The following is a 22528-nucleotide window of genomic DNA, read 5'->3' as shown; positions in this document are numbered from 1 at the left end:
GGTGTCTATGGGGAGGGAGGGAGGGACGCTGGGTGCATATGGGATGGTGGGTGTGTACGGGCTGGGAGGAACAATGGGGCAGGATGGAGGGACGCTGGGATGGATGGATGCTGGCTGTGGATGGAGGAGGTTGGAGGGATGGTCTGTGGGGATGGAGGGAGGGAGGACGGACGGCAGGGCTCACTACAAGGAAGCCAGGGAGGGTGCTGTGAAGTCATTTCCCCTCCCCCCATCTACTGAAGTGGGAAACAGCATTTCTGCTGCCCTTCCTTCCCGGGCTCCGGCCCAGCCTCCCTGCGCAGCCTGCCCAGGCACCCAGGGTGGGGGCAGCTCGCTGCGACCTGCCCTTCGCACCAGGGAGCCATGTCTGGGCCTGCCAGGGGTCAGCCCGCACGCCGCCAGCCACCGGCAACGCAAGCTCTCCTCTCCCAGCCAGCGCAGCCCCCTGTCCCTTTGCAGGTCGTGCCGGGCACACTCCATTCCCGGGGCCGCCGAGCGCACCCCCAAGTGTCCCAGGCTCAGGGAGAAAATCCATCCAAGGGCTGACAGGGCGCGATGGGACAGCCGGCCAGGGAGGGGGGCGACGGGGCTGGGGAGAATCGGGGAGGAGGCCAGATAAATGGCCTCTGAGTCCCAGAGAGCGGTGCCAGGACTTCTCTGCGATCTGGAGCCAGGACCTAGGTCTGCAGGTGGAAGGGCCTGTGGCCTCCCCTGGGAGGGGCGGGGAGGCAGGTGTACGAGCCCCTCATCCCGTGCCCACGAGCTCCACAAACTCACCCGGGGCCAGGATGCCCTGCTGGGAGCTGGCTCTGTCCCAGTGCCAAGGCCCCGGAGCTGCTGGGACTTTCTGCCATCAGGGTCGGGGTGGGGACTTTGGTTCCCCTTCCAACCCAATGACGCTTCAGGGCAACGAGTTTGCTGGGTCTCAGCTCAGCAGGTGTCACATCCACTGGCCCCCAAGAGAGGCCGAGGAAGGAGTCCCTCAGGCTGAGGCCAGTTCTTTCCCCCCTCTGACCCCTGGCGGGTGGATGAACCCTGGGCTGGCCCGGGATCCCCCCGTTCCAACTGGCCACCGTGCGCTGGGTCAGGACTCTACATCTGGGGCTGGGATTTGCCTGGGCTGGTGCCGAGAGGCCCGGGGGGGCTAGCGACAGCTTGTGGGGGCAGCTGCTTCCAGGGTGCAAAGGGCTATGGGTGCTCTGCTCCCTCCTACAGCTGCAGACCCCTGGCTGGGGCCGTGCTGCCCTCTACCGGGCACAGCAGCCATTGCTTCAGCGACCAGGGGAGCACCCTCCCTCCGTCCAGACAGGGCAGCTCCGCTTTCTGCTGCCGGCAGGTCTGGGCAGCGGGTCTCTGCTCCCAGGGTCTCCGAGCCTTGTCCCCAGAGGGGAGGTAGAGATCAGCGGCTGGGCCAGCAACACCCCCTGCGCAGCCCCAACCCCACCACGAGGGGCCCCAGCCCGGGAGCTGCATGTGTCCTGGGCCACATCACGGGAGCAGGCAGGGCCTGTGACCCTGGCAGATCTGGCCCTCCTGGCCCGCTGGGAACCCTAGGACAAAAACCGCCTCCGGAAGACAGAACCCCCAAAGGAGCCCGCTGCCCCCTCGCAAGGACAGAAGACAAAGCCCATGTTCCGGCTCTTGCCAGCTATGGGTTTGGGGCTGACAAGCTGGAAAAAGAAGCCAAGGGACAACACGGGCCATTGGATCAGGAGCCACTTTGTCCCCAGGGCGAGAGGGGAGATGCTGAAAGGAGAGGACCCGTCCTCCCACCCTGGAACTGGGCACTGCCATGGAGTGGTGCTTCCTCGGGGTCCCGGAGAGAACGTGCTCTAGCCTGCGGGGCAGCAGCAGCTTCCCCATCCAGGGCAGCCCGAGCCAGGCGCTCAGCCGGGGGCCGGGGGCGGGGGATCAGGCTGGAGCGAGGGTCTCATATCGGGCCTGCACGCTGGGCGCTTTGAGGTGTGGGGGCCTCACTTCAGGCACCGGGGGCCTGGTTTCCAGCTGACGTCCCTGGGAATGTGTGTGTTCTTGGCCTGTCAAAATCAGGCTCTGGGGGTCTCCCGGTCGGCCCCCAAACTGGAGTCACTCCAAATTAGAGGCCGCATTGTATAAATCCCAGCTCAGCCAGCACCTTGGCAAAGGGGGTGGGGAGGGCAGCACCCGGCAGAGCCCCAGTCCTGCAAACACCTGGGCACGACGGCCCTCTCTCCCCAGCCAGGGGGCTGTTCACATCCCCTGGGGGTCTTCTCCCAGCCCTGCCCCTTTCCGCTCCACCCGCTGCTGCTGGCCTGGGCCCCAGCCCCCTCACCCCCTCCTGCGCTCCCGGCCCCGTGCCCAGGGGTCCCCAGCCCCAGCCCCCCTCCTGTGCCCCCCTGGCCCCGTGCCCAGGGGTCCCCAGCCCCCCTCCCGCGCCCCCTGGTGCCAGGGGTCCCCAGCCCCCTCACCCCCTCCCGCGCCCCCAGCCCCGTGCCCAGGGGTCCCCAGCCCCCTTGCCCCCCCGTGCCCAGGGGTCCCCAGCCCCCTCACCCCCTCCCGCGCCCCTGGCCCCATGCCCAGGGGTCCCCAGCCCCAGCCCCCCTCCTGCGCCCCCCCGGCCCCTTGTCCAGGGGTCCCCAGCCCCTCCTGCACGCCCAGGGGTCCCCTCGATGGGCTTTAAAGTCACGAGATCGTTACCATTAACTAATGGGTAACGGGGGGGGCCAGTATTTTGGGTCCAACCTGTTTTGGGGCCCTTTCAGGGAAGCCCCCCCCCCTTATGGGAGGTCAGGGTCAAAGTTCACCAGTAAATTCACACACCGAAAGGCAGGGCTGCCCCGCCCCCGCGCTGGGCCCCGCCCCCGGCCCCGCCCCCTCCCCGGGCCCCGCCCCCGGCCCGGAACCCCGCGGCGGCCCCGCGTTCCCGGCCGGAGCCGTGTCGCGGCCGCACTCGGCCAAGATGGCGGCGCCCAGCGGGCGGCACGTGCGGGGCGGGCGCTGAGCGGCGCGGAGCCCGGGCCATGGCCGGCCTGACCCTGCTGGTGCGCGGCCTGCCCGCCTCGGCCCGCGGCCCCGGCCTGGAGCAGCTCTTCGGCCAGCTCGGCCCGCTCAAGCGCTGCTTCGTCGTGACCCACAAAGGTGGGACGGGGGGGGCAAGAGCCCTGGGGCAGGCGCGGGGGGGCCTGGATCGGGGGGGGCAGGAGCCATGGGGCAGGCGCGGGGGGGCCTGGATCGGGGGGGGCAGGAGCCATGGGGCAGGCGCGAGGAAGCCTGGAGTGGGGGGGTGGGGAGCAGGAACCATGGGGGGGCTGGAGGAGCGGGGGGGGGGAGCAGGAACCATGGGGGGGAGCAGGAGCCATGGGGGGGGGCCTGGAGCAGCGGGGGGGGGAGCAGGAGCCATGTTGGGGGGGGAGTCCGGAGGGGGCAGGAGCCACGGCAGGGAGGGGTCTGGAGGAGCGGGAGGGAGGAGCAGGAGCAGGGAGGGAGGGTGCCGGGGAGTCTGGATGGGGGGGAGTCATGGGGAGGGGGGTCTGGAGGAGCGGGGGGGGGCAGCTGGAGCTATGGTCTGGGGGCGGGGGGAGCAGGCTGGGGGGAAGCAGGAGCCATGTGTCCCCTGGGGGTGGGATGGGCGAGGGAACAGGCTGAGCTCGGGGCAGGGAGAGCTGGGGTCCCCAGGGAGCAAGGCAGGGGACCGGGTCTTGGGGCCCCCAGTTGTGGCAGGGAAAGAGCCCAGTTCTCCTGATGGGGAAGTGGGAAATCTGGCCTGGGGGGGCGAGCGGGGGAGGCCTGGAGTTGCGGGGGGTGCAGGGGGCTGCACCTGGAAGACCTCAGGGGAGGGGGGGAGAAGGCGAGTCTCTAGATCTCCTCACCTGGAGTCTCTGGGAGTTGTTTCGGGCAGGGAGGGGAGGGGAGTGGATCCTTGGCCCTGGGGAGACCCTGTCGCAGCCCCCACACCCCATACCTTCTCTCTTGTTCCTCTGTGGCTGCTAGGCAGCATGCCATGGCCAACCCTAAGGGTCGGGGCTGGGGGGTTCAGGAAGAAGCTTGGACACGTCCTAGCAGAAAAGGGCTTTCAGCAGCTTTCCTGCTAAGGGGTCTCCGCACTGCGAAGCCTGGTGCCCTGGAACACCCAGAGCCCCCCGCCCGCCCCCAGGGGCCCTTGGCAGAGCCTGGTCGGGTGCTGGTCACGCTGCTCTTCTCTTGCAGGCAGTGAGACCTGCCGTGGGTTTGGCTACGTCACGTTCTCCCTGCTGGAGGATGCCCAGCGAGCCCTCAGGGAGGTCACCACCTTCGAGGGCCATGAGATCAAGGTGGATGTTGCGAAAAAGAAGCTGAGAGAGAAGAAGAAGCGGCAGCCAGGTGAGTCGGGAACAGCCTGGCTCTGTCGTTGTGATGGCAGCGCGGACCCTGGCGTTGCAAAGCAAACTGCTGTCTGGAAGCTTGGCACCTGTTGGCGTGGGTGCTGGCTCCACGGTGCTGGAGACAGACTCTTCTCTCTGCCCACGGTGTGGGGGCGCTGCTGGCGGTGTCTGTGCGAGCCCCCCACACTATGTGTCTCAGCTCTGCCCTGGAGGGGGACGGAGCTCAGCCCCCACACCGGGCCAGTTAGTCCCCATTGTGCTGGTGTCCTTTGTGACGTGGGCACCTGTCTGCCGAGAGCTCCTCCCCAGCTCCCACGGCGTGCAGGCCAGCCAAGGGCGGCCTGAGTGTCCTAGGGCAGCTGGGGAAGAAACCCCTCATCCCATGGTTGCTGTGTCATTCGTTGTGATCTCTGACCGGTCCGTGGCTGGGTTGTCCAGGGCCCCTAGGCTGGGGGGAAGAGTGGGGTGGATGTTGATCAGGGCACAGGGTTCTCCCCCTGCTATGTCCAGAGACTGCCCTGGGTTCTGTAACTCGTGTCTGCAGATACACGTGGTTGAAGGGAGCTGCGTGAGAACGCAGCCCCGTAGCAGGCAGGCCCTGCACTACCGTGCTCACTTGCGCCGCTCTCTGTTCATTAGACGCCTCGGAGATCCCTCCAGAAGAGCAGAAGCCGAAAAAGCCGAAAGGGGCCCCCAAGAAAGCCAGGCTGATCATCCGCAACCTGAGCTTTAAGGTAGGAGCAGTGAGCAGGGTCACTGGCCCTACAGCATGCCAGGGGACTCTGCGAGGCGAGATCGCAGCCCAGGGCTCGGACATGCGGCATCTCTAATGCTGTCTGTGTCTGGCACATAACTACAGCAGAGCAATGAAATGAGGCGGGAGGTAGCACGTGCTGGGAGTTGCTTCTGGAGGGTTCTGGGGTTTATAACCTGGCACTGTCGCTGCCTTTCTACTGGCGTGGGGTGGAACTGGCTTCAGAGCCCAGCCGAGCCGTTCATGGATAATCCCTGTCACGGAGTCCCCGGGCTGGCCCTGGAACTGCTCCCTACGAAGCCAGGCAGGACTCTGGGGAAGTCTCATCTCTGTGAGCAGCCTGTCTGCAGGACACACAGCTCACACAGCTTCCACCTTCCTGGGTCTGACCTCGGAGCATTCAGCATCCTCTGCCCCTCCGTGCGCTTCCCACAGTGAGTCCGCCTAGGCAGGGTCCTGGGGAAGCCAGAGGGTCGTGCCCCCCAGTTCCGCAGTCAGACGTGACTCTCAGCCAGCCAGTAAAATGGAGGTTTGTTAGATGACACAAACACGGTCTAACACAGAGCTTGTAGGTACAGAGAATAGGACCCCTCAGCCGGGTCCATTCTGGGGGGCAGTGAGCCAGACAACCACGTCTGCACTTCACTCCACATCTCCAGCTAGCCCCAAACTGACTCACCCTCCACCCCCTCCTCCTCTGGGCTTTGTCCCTGTCCCTGGCCAGGAGGGCACCTCATTTCTTAGTACTCCAACCCTTTAGCTCTCACCTTGCAGCGGGGAAGGGCCAGGCCATCAGTTGCCAGGAGACAGAGCATCGGCCATTTATGTACACTGGCCCTTTGCTCTGCGACAATTACACCCCCTTATCCCACCCCCTAGAGACTTAAGAAATGTCTAGGGGAAACTGAGGCACTCCTACAGTATTCAGAGGAAACATTAAGAACAGTCTCACTTTGTCACACCCCCAGTGGGCACGAAGGGCACTGTCCCTTCCTAGGGGGCTGCCCACAGTGCTGCTTGGCCCTCATAGCCCATCACCCCATGGAGTGAGGCTCAAAGCTGGCAGAGCAGAGCACTACACTGGCCTCTGTTCATGGTGAGCTCAGAAGTTTTATTTACCTGGCAGGAGGAGGCTTTTAACCCTCCTCGCTCAGCCCAGCTGCCCGTGTTTGGGGTGAGGCCTCCAGCTGCGTTGCTCCTGCTTCCTCATCGGTCTGACCCCTCCTTGTTCTCCCCAGTGCTCAGATGATGACCTGAAGGCTCTGTTCTCTCCCTTTGGAGCTGTGCTGGAGGTTAACATTCCCAGGAAAGCAGGTAGGGCTTAGCCGGCTGCCAGCGACAGGGGAGCCTATGTGCTCCACGTGGGGAAAGTCAGAGCCATCGGCCAAGCTGCCTTTGCTGGGGGCCTCTGGGGGCTCAGGTCGCTCGTTTGGGTGCCAAACGTCAGAGCCGGCATGTGATCATCCCTGCCATTGGTATCTTAGACGCCAGGCCTGTTGGTAAAGCCCTTTCCAAGTGAGACCCCATGTTACAGATGGGGAGCGCCTTGCTCCAGGGCACTGCAAGGTAGCAGGAAGAGACCCCAGCTCTCGGATTCCCAGCGCAGCAGCCTGGCTGCTTGATCGCGCTGCCTTCTTGTTAGCTCCTGTGTCATCCACGGCTTGGTGAGGGCTGTTCCCCGGGGCTTGTGTCTGTGTCCCAGGCAGCAGTGTTTCTACCACAGGATCCTTGCACATGCTAAACAAGAAGCAGGAATAGGGGGGAGGGGGGCTGGGGCATGCCAGGTTGGGGGCTGCTAGGCTGGACTCTGTCCGTGCCCTCCCAGCACCCCTGGGGTTTAGTCCTGGAGTAGACCGAGCTTCTGGGGCACCCCCTGAGCGTGTCCTGGAGGGGATAGCTGAGCCCTGGGTTCCCCGCCCTCCTGGGCCTGGTGCACTCTGAGCCTCAGAATCACAGAATCTCAGGGCTGGAAGGGACCTCAGGAGTCATCTCGTCCCACCCCCTGCTCAATGCCGGACCGATCCCCTTGGTCTCTTGCAGACGGGAAGATGCGGGGCTTTGCCTTTGTTCAGTTCAAGAACATCCTGCAAGCGGGGAAGGCCCTGAAAGGGATGAACATGAAGGAGATCAAAGGTGAGCACCCCCTTGTCCCTGGCCTGCCCCGCTGTGCAAGACCTGGGCACCGGGCACCTCCAGAGATCACCTGCGGCGTTGGGGTTCCGGGAGAGGCGCCCGCGGTTTGTCCCACTGCAGTGTCTTGCGCTGGCCTCCCGGGGTTCATCAGAGCCCAGCTGTCATCAGCCCTGAAGGAAAGCCGAGGCAGCGGCTCTGTGGAACTGCCAAACCGCTCCTCTGCCCTGGAGCTGCGGCTCGGTTCAGTGGGCACGTCCTGCGCTTGGCTCCGGCGGGCGAGTACCGAAGGCTCCTCCTGGCACCGTCCCCTGGGCTCAGCTCTACTGCCCCCCAGCGTAACCCTCTGGCTGGGTTAGCCCGTCTCAGCGCCGCTCACCCAGCGAGCTGGGGCCTGGCTCTCCTGGCAGCTCTCCTTGTCTCCTGCAGGGCGCACGGTGGCCGTGGACTGGGCGGTGGCCAAGGATAAGTACCGAGCTACGCAGGCAGGACCTCCCTCCGGTGAGTGACCTGCGGCTGTCTGGGCGTTGGCAGCACAGCTGCCCTGGCTGGGTGGGAGCGCTGGGATGGGCCGCTCGCAGGGCGGCTGCTTTTCACAGGCATGTGGAACTCCCTGCTGCATGACATGGCTGTGGGGTGCTGGCTGGTTGGTTACTGTCATGGACTCTCAGGCCCCGGGCTCTCTCATCTCCATACGGTCCCTGGGAGGAACCCGCTTCAGTGTGACAGCTTTCCGTGAAGGCTGCGCTCTCTCCAGGGTTAGGCCCTTTGGGACCGTACCTCTGAGTCTTCCCCACGCCTGTCTCACCGTGGGCCCCCTCAGGGAGTCCACTCGCTCTGGACCCCCGGGGCCCCCGCACTCAGAGGGAGCAGTGCACCTGATCACCTCTGAAACACCCCTGAGGCTCCTGAGCCCAAAGCTGGGGCACTGAGCTGTCCTGCCTGGCTGACCCCACTGCCCTGGGCCTCCCCTACCCCATCTCTTCACCAGTACCACACCACGTGTGAGCCGAATGACGCTGGCCTGGCATTCTGGACAGAACCCAGGGCTTGCAGGCTGTTCTGGTCTGCGGCTCAGGGAGAGGGTGCCCAGTGGTTAGAGCGCTGGCCTGGGGCTCAGGAGAGCTGGGGTCTATTCCCGGCTCTGCCACAGCTGCCGGGTGACCCTGCCTCGGTTTCCCATCGGTACCACAGGGCAGTTACCCTTCCCTGCCACCTGTGTGTGTGGGAGGGTGTGTTGTGTCCCTGAGTGCGTGTGCAGCTGTGTGACACGGGGAAGGAAGCGTCTCGTTCCTGGCTGGATTTCTCTCCCCTGCCACGTGTGGCTCTTCCTCTGCATTTGTTAGCCGCAGCAGCTCTGTGACCATCCTGGGGGAAGTGAGTGTAACGAAACCCGGAGGGGGGGGCTGCCCCTCCCGCATGACACTGGCTCATCTCCCTTGGCCATTCTCACCTCAGGGGGCAAGGAGGAGAAGCCCAGCCAAGCCCAACATCAGGACTCGGGCTCCGAGAACGCCAGCGAGGAGGAGGGCGAAGAGGAAGGTGAAGTGCTGGGATCGGAGGAGCCGTCCAGCTCGCGGGTGCCGGGACGGTGAGTGAGTGACAGACCTGTTCCTGGGCTGCAAAGGGTGCGGCTGGCTGGATCTTGGGGTGTCTCCATGGGGAGCCTCATCAGCGCTGACACCACACCTCTATGTGGCCCGTCAGCCACCTGTGTGACCAGGGCATGGCCCCCGGGCAGCGTGTCACGGCGCAGCACAGCTCTGGGAGCCAGGGCTGCTTTCTGGCCCTGTAGGCACGTCCCCGTTGGCAGCTCCTGGGAGGCTGCACCCTTGACTCCAGACCCTGTTGTTTGCAGAGCTGCTGGGGGCTCGCTTCCTGTGGTTGCTTCCCCCCTCCCCCCCGGGCGCCTTCTAACTCTTTCCTCCAAGATGGTTTCCGCTCATCACGTCTCCCCTTAAACTCTTTGATGGAGACACTTGGACTCTGTGGGGCCGGGCGTGGTTCCCACGGCGATGGCCGGGCTGGGCTCTCCCTGTGGTGTTGTAATGTCCCCTCCATTTTTGTCTCTCGCCCCTGTTCTTTGCTCGAGGGTTTGCCACGTCGTAGGATCCTGGATGCTCCGCTAGCAGCAGCTGGGCCTCTGGGACCCCAGGCCCCCCCCGGTATGGGGCTGTTTGTCAGCTGTGCTCCCCAGCCAGCATGTCCTGCCCTCCCAGCTCTGCTCCTTCCCGGCTGGGCTGGCGGCTCTCCCGGCTGCTCAGCCCCTGGCTCTCGCTATTGCAGGCTCGGGAAGGGCACGGCGGCCGCCCCTGCAGACAGCAGCGAGGAGGAGGAGGCCGGCGAGGCTGCAGAGGAGGGGAGCGAGGCGGAGAGGGAAGAGCCCGAGGGCTCAGACGAGAGCACCGTGGGCTCCGAGGAGGACGATGAAGGTTTGTTCTGTTACCATACTGGGGCGCTTTGCTCGGAACCAGCCCGGCTGCTGGCGAGGACAAAGGAGCTGGGGTCCCCTGGGGCTGCCCCCCCGCTGGGAGTGGGCTGCATGCCAGCCCGGGCCCTGTGTGCATGCCCCATGGCTTGACCCCACGCACCAGGAATCGCCCCAGTTGTGCAAGGAGCCCGGACCCTCTGTGCAGTGAGTCGTAGCAGTGACGGGAACACGCACGTGGGGGCAATGGGATGTGGGGTCCCAGCCAGCTTGGACTCGGGGGGGTGTCACGTGGGTCACGGAGCAGCTGCTACATGGGAGCCACCGTCCCTCGAGCAGCCTGGCCAGCGTTGAACTGGGAACCTGGAGGGCGACCCTGGGCAAGCAGGGCTCTGGACTGGCCTCCATGAGGTGTCCTGGGGGTACCCAGGACTGGGAGGTGCCTCGCTTCCCCCTGACCTTAGTGTGCAGGAGCCTCGTCTGTGCCTGCCGCGGGTCAGCTCCGAGTGTCACGGAGTCCCCGGGCCATGCTCTGGAACTCCATGGAGCCAGTCAGGACTCTGGGGAAGTCTCCTCTCTGGGAGCAGCCTGTCTGCAGGACACACAGCTCACACAGCTTCCACCCTCCTGGGTCTGACCTCGGAGCATTCAGCCTCCTCTGCCCCTCCGTGCGCTTCCCACAGCAAGTCCGCTCAGGCAGGGCTCCTGGGGAAGCCAGAGGGTCCTGCACCCCAACTCCACAGTCAGGCGTGACTCTCAGCCAGCCCGTAAAACAGAAGGTTTGTTAGACAACAGGAACATGGTCGAACACAGAGCTTGTAGGGGCAGAGAACAGGACCCCTCAGCTGGGTCCATTTTGGGGGGTAGTGAGCCAGACAACCCCGTCTGCACTTCACTCCACGTCCCCAGCCAGCCCCAACCGACTCCCGCTCCAGCCCCTCCTCCTCTGGGCTCTGTCCCTTTCCAGGGCCAGGAGGGCACCGGATTCCTTTGTTCTCCAACCCTTTAGCTCTCACCTTGCAGGGGGGAAGGGCCAGGCCATCAGTGGCCAGGAAACAGGGTGTCGGCCATTCTCTGTGTCCAGATCCCTGCACACACCTGCCCTCTAGGGCTCTGCAAGGATCATACACCCTTACCCCACCCCCTAGAGACTTAAGAACTGCCTAGGGGAAACTGAGGCACCCCCACACTATTCAGAGGAAACATTAAGAACAGTCCCGCTTCGTCACACCCTGCTAGGCTCGCTGTCCCTCTGCAGCTTAGCCAAAGGCAGCCCCAGTTCCCTGCAGTGCCCAGCTCCTGGTCTGGCCACTCACAGCATTCCCAGATCTGCTGCTCCCCAGGGACCAGGACAGCCCAGCATTTGGTGTCCCTCGTGGCGCTTCGCTAGGATGATAGCGGAAACAGCCCAGAGGAGAGGGGCAAGCGGCAGCAGGTGGGAATATTGGGAACCAGCAGTCACGTGTCAGATCAAATTATCCCAGGGGTTCTAGAGCCGGGACACTTGTGTGTCGCACAGAGCACAACTCCCCCCGAAGCCCGTCCAGCGCCTTTCTCGACACAGGCCTCGTGTGCTGCCCTTTGGGGACTTAATGTGTCTGTATCTGGCCATGGGGTCCCTGTAAAACTGTGTGGGTCCCCTGTGCCCTCTGCGGGTGGCATACAGGGGTCCCTGGGTCACAGACTGGGGCTCTGGGTTCTGTTCCTGGTTGTGCTGCTGGCTCCCTGGGTGACCCAGGGGGTAGTGCACAGGGCGCTTAGCCCTTGCCGTGGTTAATATCTCCTTCCCCTTTAACACCTCTGTCATCCCCAACGCTGAGATGCTGCGTTAGTGAGTGGGAAGGTTTCGCCGGGACCCTCCCGCGCTGTCACACCCCAGCGACTAGCGGGGGGGGTGGAGAGCCCAGCCGGTCCCCCGCCCAGTCTGGGGCCTGGGTGCTGAGCTCATCAGGGGCGATCGTGTGCCCCGGGCGGTGGCTGCGTGGCTGGCGGGATTGCAGTAGGGGTGGGAAGAAGCAGCTGCCCTGGGTGTCCCCTGCCCTGTGCCCAGGACTCTGCCTGGCTTTGTTCTAGACGTCGACGTGGCCGGGAAGAGGAAGAAGGGCCCGAAGCGGCCGTCCGACGTCGCCGAGGGGAGGACTGTCTTTGTCAGGTGGGTTAGTGACCGTCGGTGACCGTTAGTGACCCTGCCACACTGCCTGGGCTCCATCCCTGCCACGAGTGCTCTGACTGCCGGAGCTCTGGGCAGGGGGCGCACAGGCCTCTGAGAGGCAGGGAAAGCTGTCTGCTGCTGGGAAGTGTGAGGATACCAGAGTGGGGAGATGGGGAGGGCACTGGCTAACTTTGGTGGCGTGCTCTTTCCCAGAGAATAGTGGGGTGCTTGGCCCGGAGCTCGTGGCGGGATGACCCTGCCACAGTTCCCCCTGCCCTTGAGCTGGTACCATGAGTCCTACCCGCCTCCCCAGAGCACTCTGCTTTACCCCGGGCTGGCTGATGGGAGTTGCCCTGCAGACTTTCTGCTCCATAGTGTGTAGACAGCGCCCCCACTCCACTCCCTGCCTGTGGAGAGGAAGCAGCCGGGATTGTGGCCTTGACGCCGTCTCTCATTCCTCCATGGTAGCTGTTCTCTCCAGCTCCGATCGCATTTCCTTGGCCCTGCGGCAGGAGTGTGGAGTGAGCCGTGCTCTGCCCATCAGACTTGGGCTCTGCAGCCGTCCTCCCTGCGCTGGGGCTGGGCACGCTAACCCTGCCACCCTGCCTGGGCTCCATCCCTGCCGCGGGACCCTCCCTGCCACGGGACACTCCTCTCCACCCACTGCGCCCCTCTCTGAGCCGAGGGACCCCTCCAACACATCCCATGTGCTGCGGGACCCTCCCCTCCCCCCCACACCCTGCTGTTGGAAACAGTCAGTGGCTCCTCTCCCCTTCTTAGGGGGTGTCTGTGGGGTAGGGGGTGCTTAGACCCCCTGCCTGGAGAGCCCCTGGCAGAGGGCAGGGCTGGGCCTGGGCGTGCAGTGCAGTTGGCTGCCACCATCTCCTCTGAGGCTACTGGGGGCCACGTGGGTGGCCGGGTCAGTGGTGGGCGTTGGGTCCTGCTGGGGGAGCCGCAGGCAGAGGCAAGGCCTCACGGCGTGGTGACCCGGCAGGAACCTGGCCTTCGACACGGAGGAGGAGGAGCTGGGCGAGATGCTGGAGCGGTTTGGGGACCTCAAGTACGTCCGCATCGTCCTGCACCCGGACACGGAGCATTCCAGAGGTAACACCTGCCTCGGGCCAGGGGAGACCCCGCCAGGGCCCTGGATCCCACCGCAATATTGAGTAGCCTGGAGTCAGCCCCAGGGAACAGCCACCCCACCCCCATGGTTGCTGCCAGGGCCCCAGCCAGGCGCGTAGCTGGGGTTAGCTGCTGCAGTGCCCCTGCCCGGGCTGCTGCTCGGCGTCATCGAGGCCTCAGGCCTCTACTGCAGCCACACCCCTGCTGGCCTCCCGTGTGCCCCAGGCAGGCAGGGAGCCAGCGGGAGGGACTGGGGAGGTGTGTGCTGGGAGGCAGGGGCTGTGCAGTGCAGGGAGTGGGGCAGGGGAGGTCTGGGGGATGGGGAGCAGGGGAGTGCGCATTGCCAGGGGGCGCGTGCTGGAAAGCAGGGGAGTGCGCAATGTTACCCGCACAAGATTCTGTTACTCACACGCTCAAGGGCACCCACCCGTACCCAGTTCCTAAAGACTCCAGGCGAAAATCACCTAACTTTACTCCTCCGTGGGCTCCGGGCTCTACTCCGTGGGCTCCGGGCAAACACCCTTTCCCTGTGCAGTAGCGGAGCTGGGGGAGCAGCCGCTCCCCCTCTGGGCATAAGCGGTGCCTTTTTAACGCATAGGCACCTTTTAAAATGTTTGCTCACCCGATAGCGCTCCGGCCCCGCGGCGGCAGGGGCCTTTGTGTGCGCTCCGGCCCCGCGGCGGTGGGTACAAGTGGGTCTGCTGCCCCTGTTCGCTCCACCTAGCTACGCCACTGTCCCTGTGGACTCCAGGGCTGAATCTTTTGCGGGTTTAGAGGGTTTTTCACCAGTGAAAGAGCCTTACACAGGACTATCCTACATAACCGCTATTTATTAACAATCACCAAAACCAGTCGGCAAACGCTACACATACAGTCCTCACCACTCCCAATAAGACAGATGAACTTTTCTTGATGGCCAGTCAGGATCAGGTCCATCTGGGGGACTCCAGTTTCTGCACCGTGTGGTTGGCATGGTGTTGAGGTCTGGCAGCTCTGATCTTGGGGCCATGTCCTGGAGTCGGTTCCAAAGAACTTCCTCTTGGACCCCAGTTTATATAGTGAAATATGAGTCCTGCTTCACTGTCCCTTGACCAATCATCGTACTGAAATGTTACTAACCAATCCTAACGTAGTGTAACAAAAATTCTTTAACCAATCTGATCCCACCACCTTAGTTAATTTACACCTAGCAAAATTAATTACTCAGCAGACAGAAACAATCAAAGAACCAGACAGAGACCATACAGATAAATGATAGGGAAGTGGGGACCATAATGACAAAACAATAAAGAAATGAGGGTTTCACAAGCACAACTATTGATAAGTGAGTTCTTGACAGGCAGACGCTATCCAGCTAAGTTTTCTTTCACCATCTTAAGATCTGTGTCTTTATCTCGGGATAGTGGGGGCCGTTAGGACGGGGTCTCCTTCTTACCAGCCAGATATTACATTGTTTTAATGTGTTTTAGATGGAATGTGCGGATGTGACTTCCTGCTTCTCAGCTAATGGCTGCTGTTCGGCTGCTCTTTTAATCTGGCTGCAGAGGGCGGCCTTAGGCTTTAGGCCTCACAATATGGCTACAGACAAAGGCCTGATCCTTACAGCAGTGCCGGGGGGTGGGACCCGTAGGTCCCTCCATGGAGGTGCTGGTGGGACAGGCTGTGCCTGGCACCGGTTCCTGGCTGCCCTGGTCCGCGCACAGCCGGGATCTCACCCTCTCGTCTCTTTCCAGGCTGCGCCTTCGCCCAGTTCACCACCCAGGAAGCCACCCAGAAGTGCCTTGAGGCTGCTCAGGATGACAGTGAGGTGAGTGGGGCTCAGGGGAGTCACGAGACCATTGGCACTCCAGTGGGCCCACATCTGACATGGCTGGGATTGGGGAGAGCCCTGCCCCCACCCACCCCCCGTATCATCCATAGGGGTGCACGTGGCTCTGAACGCCCCTTGGTGCATCCTCCGTGGGGGGGAGGAGGAAGACAGACTTCTCTCCTCCTCCCTGGCAGCCTTGGGGCCTGGCTGCCCCACGCTACCGCGTCCCCAGCATCTCATTCGCTGTCTGGCTCCCTCGCAGGGTGGGGGACTGCGGCTGGGCGGGCGCCAGCTGCACCTGGACCTGGCCGTGAGCCGCGACGAGGCCCAGAAGCTGCGAGCCCAGAAGGTGAAGAAGCCGACGGGCACCCGCAACCTGTACCTGGCTCGGGAAGGCTGTGAGTTACCCTGGCTCTGGGGTGACGGGCATTGCTGCCCGCTGGAGATGCCAGACAGGTCCCTTCTCCCCGCAGCTCCTCCTCTGCTGCCCGCCTCCCTGGGAAACCCTCTTTACTGCCTCCTAGTGGCAGGGCCCCGGGACCCCTCCGCATTCCTACCCCGCTGCTGCATCTCCTCCTCCCCAGCCTAGCACCCTGCATCCCAATTGTGAACACTCCCAGCACCCCACGGGGGACGCCTGCCCCTGTACTCCATCCCCCCAGCGCCCTGGCTGGCCGGGGCCGGTTCGTGCAGTGCTGCGGCGAACTGGCTGTCCCACGGTCTGGAGCGACTCCAGTCCAGGAGAGCCGAGCTCAGGGCAGACTGTCCGAACCCAGGCCCGGTGCCCCAACTCTCAGCGTGTTCTGTGATTAGATTTCACCCTGCAGGAACAAGCACAAGAACAGTCCAACCACGGGGTCCTAGACAGTCCCCCGGGGCCCTCCTGCCGGTCTGCCCCTCCGGGGAGCTGGGCTAGGTGATTGCTGGTCCCTTCCGCCAATCATCACAGCAATATTCAGCTTCCTCCCAGGCCCAAAGAGCCAGTCTCTTCCCCCAGGCCAAAGACGGCCCCTGTAACACACGGACTGGAGGATTAGTAGCTAGGGAAAGGGAGTGACGAGGTTGAAAACAGGGAACACACACGCCCCAGTGAGTTCCCCTCTCCGATTTCAAAAGGTGCTAAGCCGCTCCCTGTGTCCTCTAGGGCTGACCCACGCCAAGCAGAGTGGGCATCTCATAGGGGTCGGAATCTTTGCTCCTCAGAAGCCAGAGAGCAGAAAAGATCCAGTTTCTCCTTGTTGCCACCCAGCTCCTAGTTGGCAGGAGTCTGCGTCCCTACCTCCGCTGCCTCTCTCTCCATGGCGCCCCCAGTGGGCCCCGTCAGCACACGTAACTCCTCGCTGTGGGGCAGGGGTGGTGCCGGGCGCTGAGCGTGGGGCCCCGGTCAGTCCCTGGGACAGCCCTAATGCCTCTCCCTCTCCTCGCAGTGATCCGGGCCGGCACCCAGGCCGCCGAGGGCGTGAGCACGACTGACATGGCCAAGAGAGCACGGGTGAGTGGGCGGGGGCATCCTTGCCAGTGGGCTTGGGGACCTACGCTGGGCAGGCTGCCTGCTCCCAGGGGAGATACAGCAGGCACAGGCTTTGCTTGGGAAGAGCCACCTGGCAGCAGGACGGCACAGGGTGCCCGCAGGAGGAGAGCCGCCTGGAATGCTGGCTGGCATCAGGAGGGCTTGGGGCCCCCATGGCGTGCATGGGGCTGGGGCGCTGGGCTGGCGTCGGTAAGGCACAGGGTGCCCCCAGGAGGAGAGCCGCCTGGAATGCTGGCTGGCATCAGGAGGGCACAGGGCCCCCATGGCGTGCATGGGGCTGGGGCGCTGGGCTGGCGTCGGTAAGGCACAGAGTGCCCACAGGAGGAGAGCTGCCTGGCGTGCTGGCTGGTGGCAGGAGGGCACGGGGGCCGCCACATTGTGCATGGGGCTGGGGGGCTGGGGCACTGGGCCAGCGGGGTCTCGCAGGCAGAACGCTGCAGTCTTATGGGGGCGGCAGACCTGGCTGGGCCATGGCACGTGGCTGCTCTGTGGCATGGCTCACGCCATCGCTGCCTGTCCCTGGGGCTGTCCCGGATGGCACTCGGCCATGGGTGGGAGGGAGCCCAGGTCTCCCTTCCCCGGCCCATTGTGCCAGGGCCCTCTGTCCCCTGGCTGCAGCGCCTGGCAGGGGAGGGCCAGGCTCTGTGGCTGCGCCGGGGGGCGCTGTGCTGGGCCCGGGCCGTAACCCCCTCCCGGCACCTGCCCCCTCCCAGTTTGAGGAGCTGAAACGCCAGAAGCTGAAGGACCAGAACATCTTCGTGTCGCGCACGCGGCTCTGCGTCCACAACCTGCCCAAGGCCCTGGACGACCAGCAGCTCCGGCAGCTTCTGCTGCGTGCCGCCGGCGGGGGACCGGGCCTGCGCATCAAGGAGGTGAGTCCCCGCTGGGGGGGATGGGGATGGGGAGGTGGCTGGAGGCAGCCGGCTGGGCTGGCTCCTAAGCTGGGGAATTATGGGGGGGCAGGGATCTGGTTTGGGAGGCTATCCGGGGTGGAATGGAGATCTGCCTGGGGGTGTACGGGGGGGCTGAGCCAGCTCCATGCAGTGGGGTGGGGCAGGGCAGGGGGTCTGTCCACCCTGCCCTTATCGGCCTCTGCCAGGCGGGTCACTGGTGACACCAGGTGTTGGCTGGGGGAACTGCAGTTAGCTGCTAGCTCAGCCCTCGTCCTGGAGCGGGGCCCTGGTGGGGTTTACGCCGAGGGACCGATTGGTTTGGGGGCTGCGCGTGCCGGTCTGAGCCGCTTGGCACATGCCTCGTGGTGCCCACGCACAGACCCCGGGTGCATCCACCAGCAGCGTTGATACTGGCGGGCGCCCCAGAGCAGAGGGGTGACCAGGCCAGGGGCACCCCGCTGCAGCGGTGCTGGGGAGCCGAAGGCCTGGGTGCAGAGCTGTCGCCGCGGCGCGTTGAGAGCGGGTCGGTGGCCGTGGAGGCGGCACAAGGGAAATGAGCACATGGCAGTTGGAGTCCGAACACGGGAAGTGACACCATTGCACGTCCCTTCCCATGTGGACGAGGTTCGGCGGAGCCCCCGGGGGCCCTCATGCTGCGGGGCTGCAGCTGGGCTGAGCGTTCCACGCGGTGACGTGCTCCGAACTCCAGCCTCCTGTTCGCCGAGGGGCTCCTGGGAGGCCTGCTGGAGTGGGGCTGCTCTAGGGGTCCCAGTGCGAGGGACTCCCCTGATCTGTTCAGCCCCCCAGGGTGACCAGGTCAGATCGGAGCTCCAAAGGGCAGCTGGTGGGCCCATACAGGGGGGCGTTAGCGGGGGGCTTGTGGGATGGGCTGTGTGCCGCGGGGGCTCCCAGCAGGTCCCGGCTGCATCTCTCTTGTCTCTGCAGTGCCGGGTGATGCGGAACCTGACGGCCCCGGCAGGGAAGGGCCAGGGCCAGTCTCTGGGCTACGCCTTCGTGGAGTTCGAGAAGCACGAGCACGCGCTGGCCGCCCTGCGCCACGCCAACAACAACCCGCACCTCTTCGGGCCGCACAAGGTGGGTGCCGCGTGGGCTGGCTGCTTGGGCTGGGTCCTGCACCCAGAGAGCTGAGCCCCGGCCGTGCGGGCCGGGGGCCTCGCTGCCCAGAGAGCTGAGCAGGACTGGGATGGAATGCGCCACGTGTGGGGTGGTGAGGTGCCCACACTGGGTGCCAGGCAGGGTGGTTGGGGGGTCCCGGCTGGGGGGGACGCGCTCGCGGTGGGGTGGGGGTGGAACATGCTGGCTGTGGGGCGGTGAGGCGCCCGTGCTGGGTGTCTGGCAGGGGGCACTTCCTGCTCAGTACCTGTCCCTGTGCGATGACCGGGCTGGCGCTGGCTCTGGGCCTGGGGCTCTGATCTGCCCGCTCTGCCCCATAGCGACCCATTGTGGAGTTCTCGCTGGAGGACTGCAGGAAGCTGAAGCTCAAGGAGCAGCGGGCCCAGCGCAGCCTGGTAGGTGTCATGTCTCCTCCCCCCGAGCTGGGATCCTGCACGTACCCTCCCCAGTCGGACTGGGGGCACGTTCCCTGCCCCGCGGGGGCCCAGGCAGGGTCTATGCTGCCTTGGAAATGCAGCTGTCTGGAGGGCGCAGGGTGGGGGCTGGCATTACGGGGCCAGGTTGGGGGGAGGGCAGTGTGGGTGGAGGGGCAGGGCTGGTGTCACGGGGTCGGGGGAGGGCAGTGGTGGGGGGAGTGTGCTGAGTGGTGTGGGGTCAGGGCGGGCATCACAGGGTCAGGGTGTGGGGAGCAGCCCCCCCGGGGCACTGGCTCATCCGTCCTGGCGTGACCGGTACCTGCTGCATTGCTGGCAGCTCACACCCAGCCTGGCACTGGCAGCCAGCCGTGCACGGGGGTGGGGGGGCCTTGGGGCTCCTGGCAGCTGGTCCTGGCAGTGCTGGGGCCAGGATCCCCCGACTGACCCGTGAGCGCCGGCAGGGGACACTGACCTTCTGTTTTGTGCAGCAAAAGTTGAGGCAGAAGCAAGCGGCAGAGGGGCAAGGACCTCCCCGAGGGACTGGGTCTACAGAGATGCCCCAGAAGCTGCCCCTGCGCCCCAAGGGGCAGAAGAAACCCAGGAAGCGGGGCCCCAAGGTGCAGGGAGACCTCCCAGGTCCCCAGGCGCAGAAGGACCCGAGGGGCCCCAGGACGCAGGGTCCTAAGGGGCAGAAAGATGCCGCAGGCGCCCAGGGGCAGCAGAACCCCAGGAAACGGGGCGCCGAGGGGCCGGGGCCTGGCACCCCCTGGGCTGGGTTCCAGACCAAGGCGGAGGTGGAGCAGGTGGAGCTGCCGGATGGGAAGAAGCGTAGGAAGGTTCTGACGCTGCCGACTCACCGGGGGCCCAAGATCAGGTAGGGGTGGGGGCGGGTGGGGGGAAAGGTGCACGGGTGGGGGTGCGCGTGGGAGTTGGTGTCTGTCTCTCCCTGGTCTGGGAACAGCAGGCTCTGGGGGGGCCCAGCGCTCGCAGTGCGGCTCCGGTCCCCGCCCCGGCGCTCACGCTCTCCGCTCTGACCCCAGGAAGCGCGACAGGGGCAAGCCAGCCGCGCCCAAGAAGCCGAAGGCCCAGGCCAGCCAGCGGCGGCAGGAGAAGCAGAGCGTGGCACCCAGACAGGTGAGCGGGGTTCGGGCCGGGCAGACCCGGGGTGCACGGTCCTGTTCATCTTGGGGGGGCTGCGGCAGCAGGAGTGGGGGGGGAAGTGTCTGGCTGAGGTTGGATTCCCGCAAACGGCTGGGCCGGGTGCCATGTGGGACTCATGGGGGTGGCGCCCAGAGCCCCCTCCCCACCGGCACCAGCACGTCCCGTCGCAGCGAGTGCTGAGAGACGCTGGTTGGCCCAGGTTGTGCCTTGGCCTGGCTGCGTCTCCCGCTGCACATCACCCCCCACCACACGCCCCCCTGCCCACCTCCCCCTCCTGCCACCCCTTGTCCCAGCGCCCACCCTCCTCTGCCCGCCGGGCCGTTCCTTGGGCAGTGCGCGCCCCATCCATCACCGAGGGACCCAACCTCCTTCCTCAAAACCTCGGGAGCCCCCTCCCCTTGCCCCACCTGCTCTGCTCCAGCCCTCTGCCCCCCACATCCCCAACGCTCCTGGGGACCACCTTCCTCCCCACCCCGCTAACCCTTCTGGGCCTGTCCCTGGGACTCCCCCCTCCCCCCCATGCACCACTCCCCGAGGGTGGGGGCGCAGAACCTCTCCATGCAAGGGGCACCCATTGCCCCTTGGGCACCTCCTCAGCTGGGCGCAGGAACTGACCCTCCCGCAGCTGGTGGGGGACGTGGCCCCGAGGTGACATCTGCGGCCCCTGGCGCTGGCTCCTCTGCCCCCGGTACGGGAGGCTGGCGCTCCCCTGCAGGCAGCGGGACTGAGCCAGGCCTCGCTCTCTCTGTCCCTCGCAGGCACCGGGGAAGAGGCAGAGGTCGGCGGGGGGCCAGGCGGAGGCCCGCTTCGACCAGCTGGTGGAGCAGTACAAGCGGAAGATCCTGGGCAGCACCCAGAGTGCCCCCGGGGCAAAGAGGAGCAAGTGGTTCGAGAGCTGAGCACCCAGGAGCCGCCGGGGGGGACTTGCCAGCACAGGGACTGTCACGTGACAGAGCAGCGCCAGCCTGTGCCCCGCAAGGAGATCCACATGGGCCGGGCGGTGCCCGCACCCTGCACCCTCCCCCACCCAGCTCTGCCATCCTGCAGCTGGGGGGGCCCATCCTCTTCCGTTGGTTTCTCAGATTTTTATTAATTTAAATCTTTTTTTTTAACCTGGGAAGAACCAAGTCTCATCTTTGCTCGTCTGGGGCACCCTGGTGTGGGGAGGGGAGCTGGCCCAGCCTCCCCCGTGGCAGGGACTCTAGCTAACGGGGTGTTTTTCTCCCCCGTGTGCGCCGGCAGTTGCCCTGGTTCTCCAGCTGGCCTTGGCCCCAGGGAGGCGTCTGTCGCAGGGACCAGTGACTGCGCGGGGGGCTCGCACCTGGCCGCGGGAGCCAGCAAATGCCCCTGCCCATGGGGAGCCAGTGGCTGCTGGCTTAACCCTCGTTCCCTGGCCAGGGACTGGCAGCACGTTCTGCCCCTGCTAGGCTGCCAGGCCCTGCAGCAGGGGAGCGAGAGCGGGCTGGGTGCACAGGGGAGTGCCCACGGGAGCAGGAGGGGAGGAATAGCCCCACCGGCCTGTGGCCTCCATCCCACTCCCAGCAGCCCCGGGACCCTTCGCCCGCTGCTGCCTGCTCTGAGGCTGAGCAGGGGGCTGTGGGGCAGCTCCCTGCCCTGGGGGGCCCCGTCACTTTGCTGTGGGGGCTGGCTCCATCTGGGGAGCAGCCCTAGTCCAGCCACGGCCCCGCCAGGCCTCAAACACGGCTGGGCTCCCTGCCATGCAGGATCAGGCCTGGCAGTACATGGCTGGGCCCCACCCGGGCTGTCTCTATGGGGCCCACAGGCCCCCCACCCCACGTCCCATCTCTTGCAGCTTTATTTCTGCAGCCGGCTCGTTCCTGGGCACGCAGAGCAAGAGGAGCGGCGCCGGGGCCTGGCAGAGCTGTGGGACTGGGGGTGGGGAGTGGAGCGGGGCCCTCCTTCACTGGGGTACCTGGGAAGCAGGGCTGTCAGTCATCATGGGTGCCCCTCCCCCACTGGCTTAACAGAAATCTTCGGTGAGCTTAAACACAAAAAGGAAGCTTACAAGAAGTGGAAACTTGGACAGATGACTAGGGAGGAGTCTAAAAATATTGCTCGGGCATGCAGGGGTGTAATCAGGAAGGTCAAAGCACACTTGGAGTTGCAACTAGAAAGGGATGTTAAGAGTAACAAGAAGGGTTTCTCCAGGTATGTTAGCAACAAAAAGAAGGTCAGGGAAAGTGTGGGCCCCTTACTGAATGAGGGAGGCAACCTAGGGACAGAGGATGTGGAAAAAGCTAATGCACTCAATGCTTTTTTTGCCTCTGTCTTCACGAACAAGGTCAGCTCCCAGACTGCTGCACTGGGCAGCACAGCATGGGGAGGAGGTGACCAGCCCTCTGTAGAGAAAGAAGTGGTTCGGGACTATTTAGAAAAGCTGGATGAGCACAAGTCCTGGGGCCGGATGCGCTGCATCCGAGAGTGCTAAAGGAGTTGGCGGATGTGATTGCAGAGCCATTGGCCATTATCTTTGAAAACTCATGGCGATCGGGGGAAGTCCCGGACGACTGGAAAAAGGCGAATGTAGTGCCCATCTTTAAAAAAGGGAAGAAGGAGGATCCTGGGAACTACAGGCCAGTCAGCCTCACCTCAGTCCCTGGAAAAATCCTGGAGCAGGTCCTCAAGGAAACCATTTT

The 22528-nt window shown here is 64.8% G+C and overlaps 1 protein-coding gene across 1 annotated transcript; it reads left to right on the top strand.

Annotated features, from left to right (window-relative positions):
* The first annotated feature begins 2906 nt into the window (after positions 1-2906).
* Positions 2907-20987, top strand: RBM28 (RNA binding motif protein 28). The gene is made up of 19 exons (XM_037889496.2): positions 2907-3117; positions 4186-4338; positions 4980-5074; positions 6333-6408; positions 7135-7227; positions 7654-7725; positions 8683-8815; positions 9511-9656; positions 11726-11804; positions 12799-12908; positions 14660-14733; positions 14999-15134; positions 16164-16228; positions 16981-17139; positions 18106-18255; positions 18615-18689; positions 19199-19584; positions 19751-19844; positions 20630-20987. Exons 1-19 carry the CDS (start codon positions 3000-3002, stop codon positions 20768-20770), a joined length of 2355 nt encoding a protein of 784 aa, XP_037745424.1. The 5' UTR covers positions 2907-2999; the 3' UTR covers positions 20771-20987.
* The last annotated feature ends 1541 nt before the right edge of the window (positions 20988-22528 follow it).

This window comes from Chelonia mydas, chromosome 1 (assembly GCF_015237465.2).
Source record: "Chelonia mydas isolate rCheMyd1 chromosome 1, rCheMyd1.pri.v2, whole genome shotgun sequence".
Lineage (NCBI taxonomy): Eukaryota > Metazoa > Chordata > Testudines > Cheloniidae > Chelonia > Chelonia mydas.
Note: the sequence above shows the minus strand (reverse complement) of the source record. Positions and strands in the feature narration are given on the sequence as shown.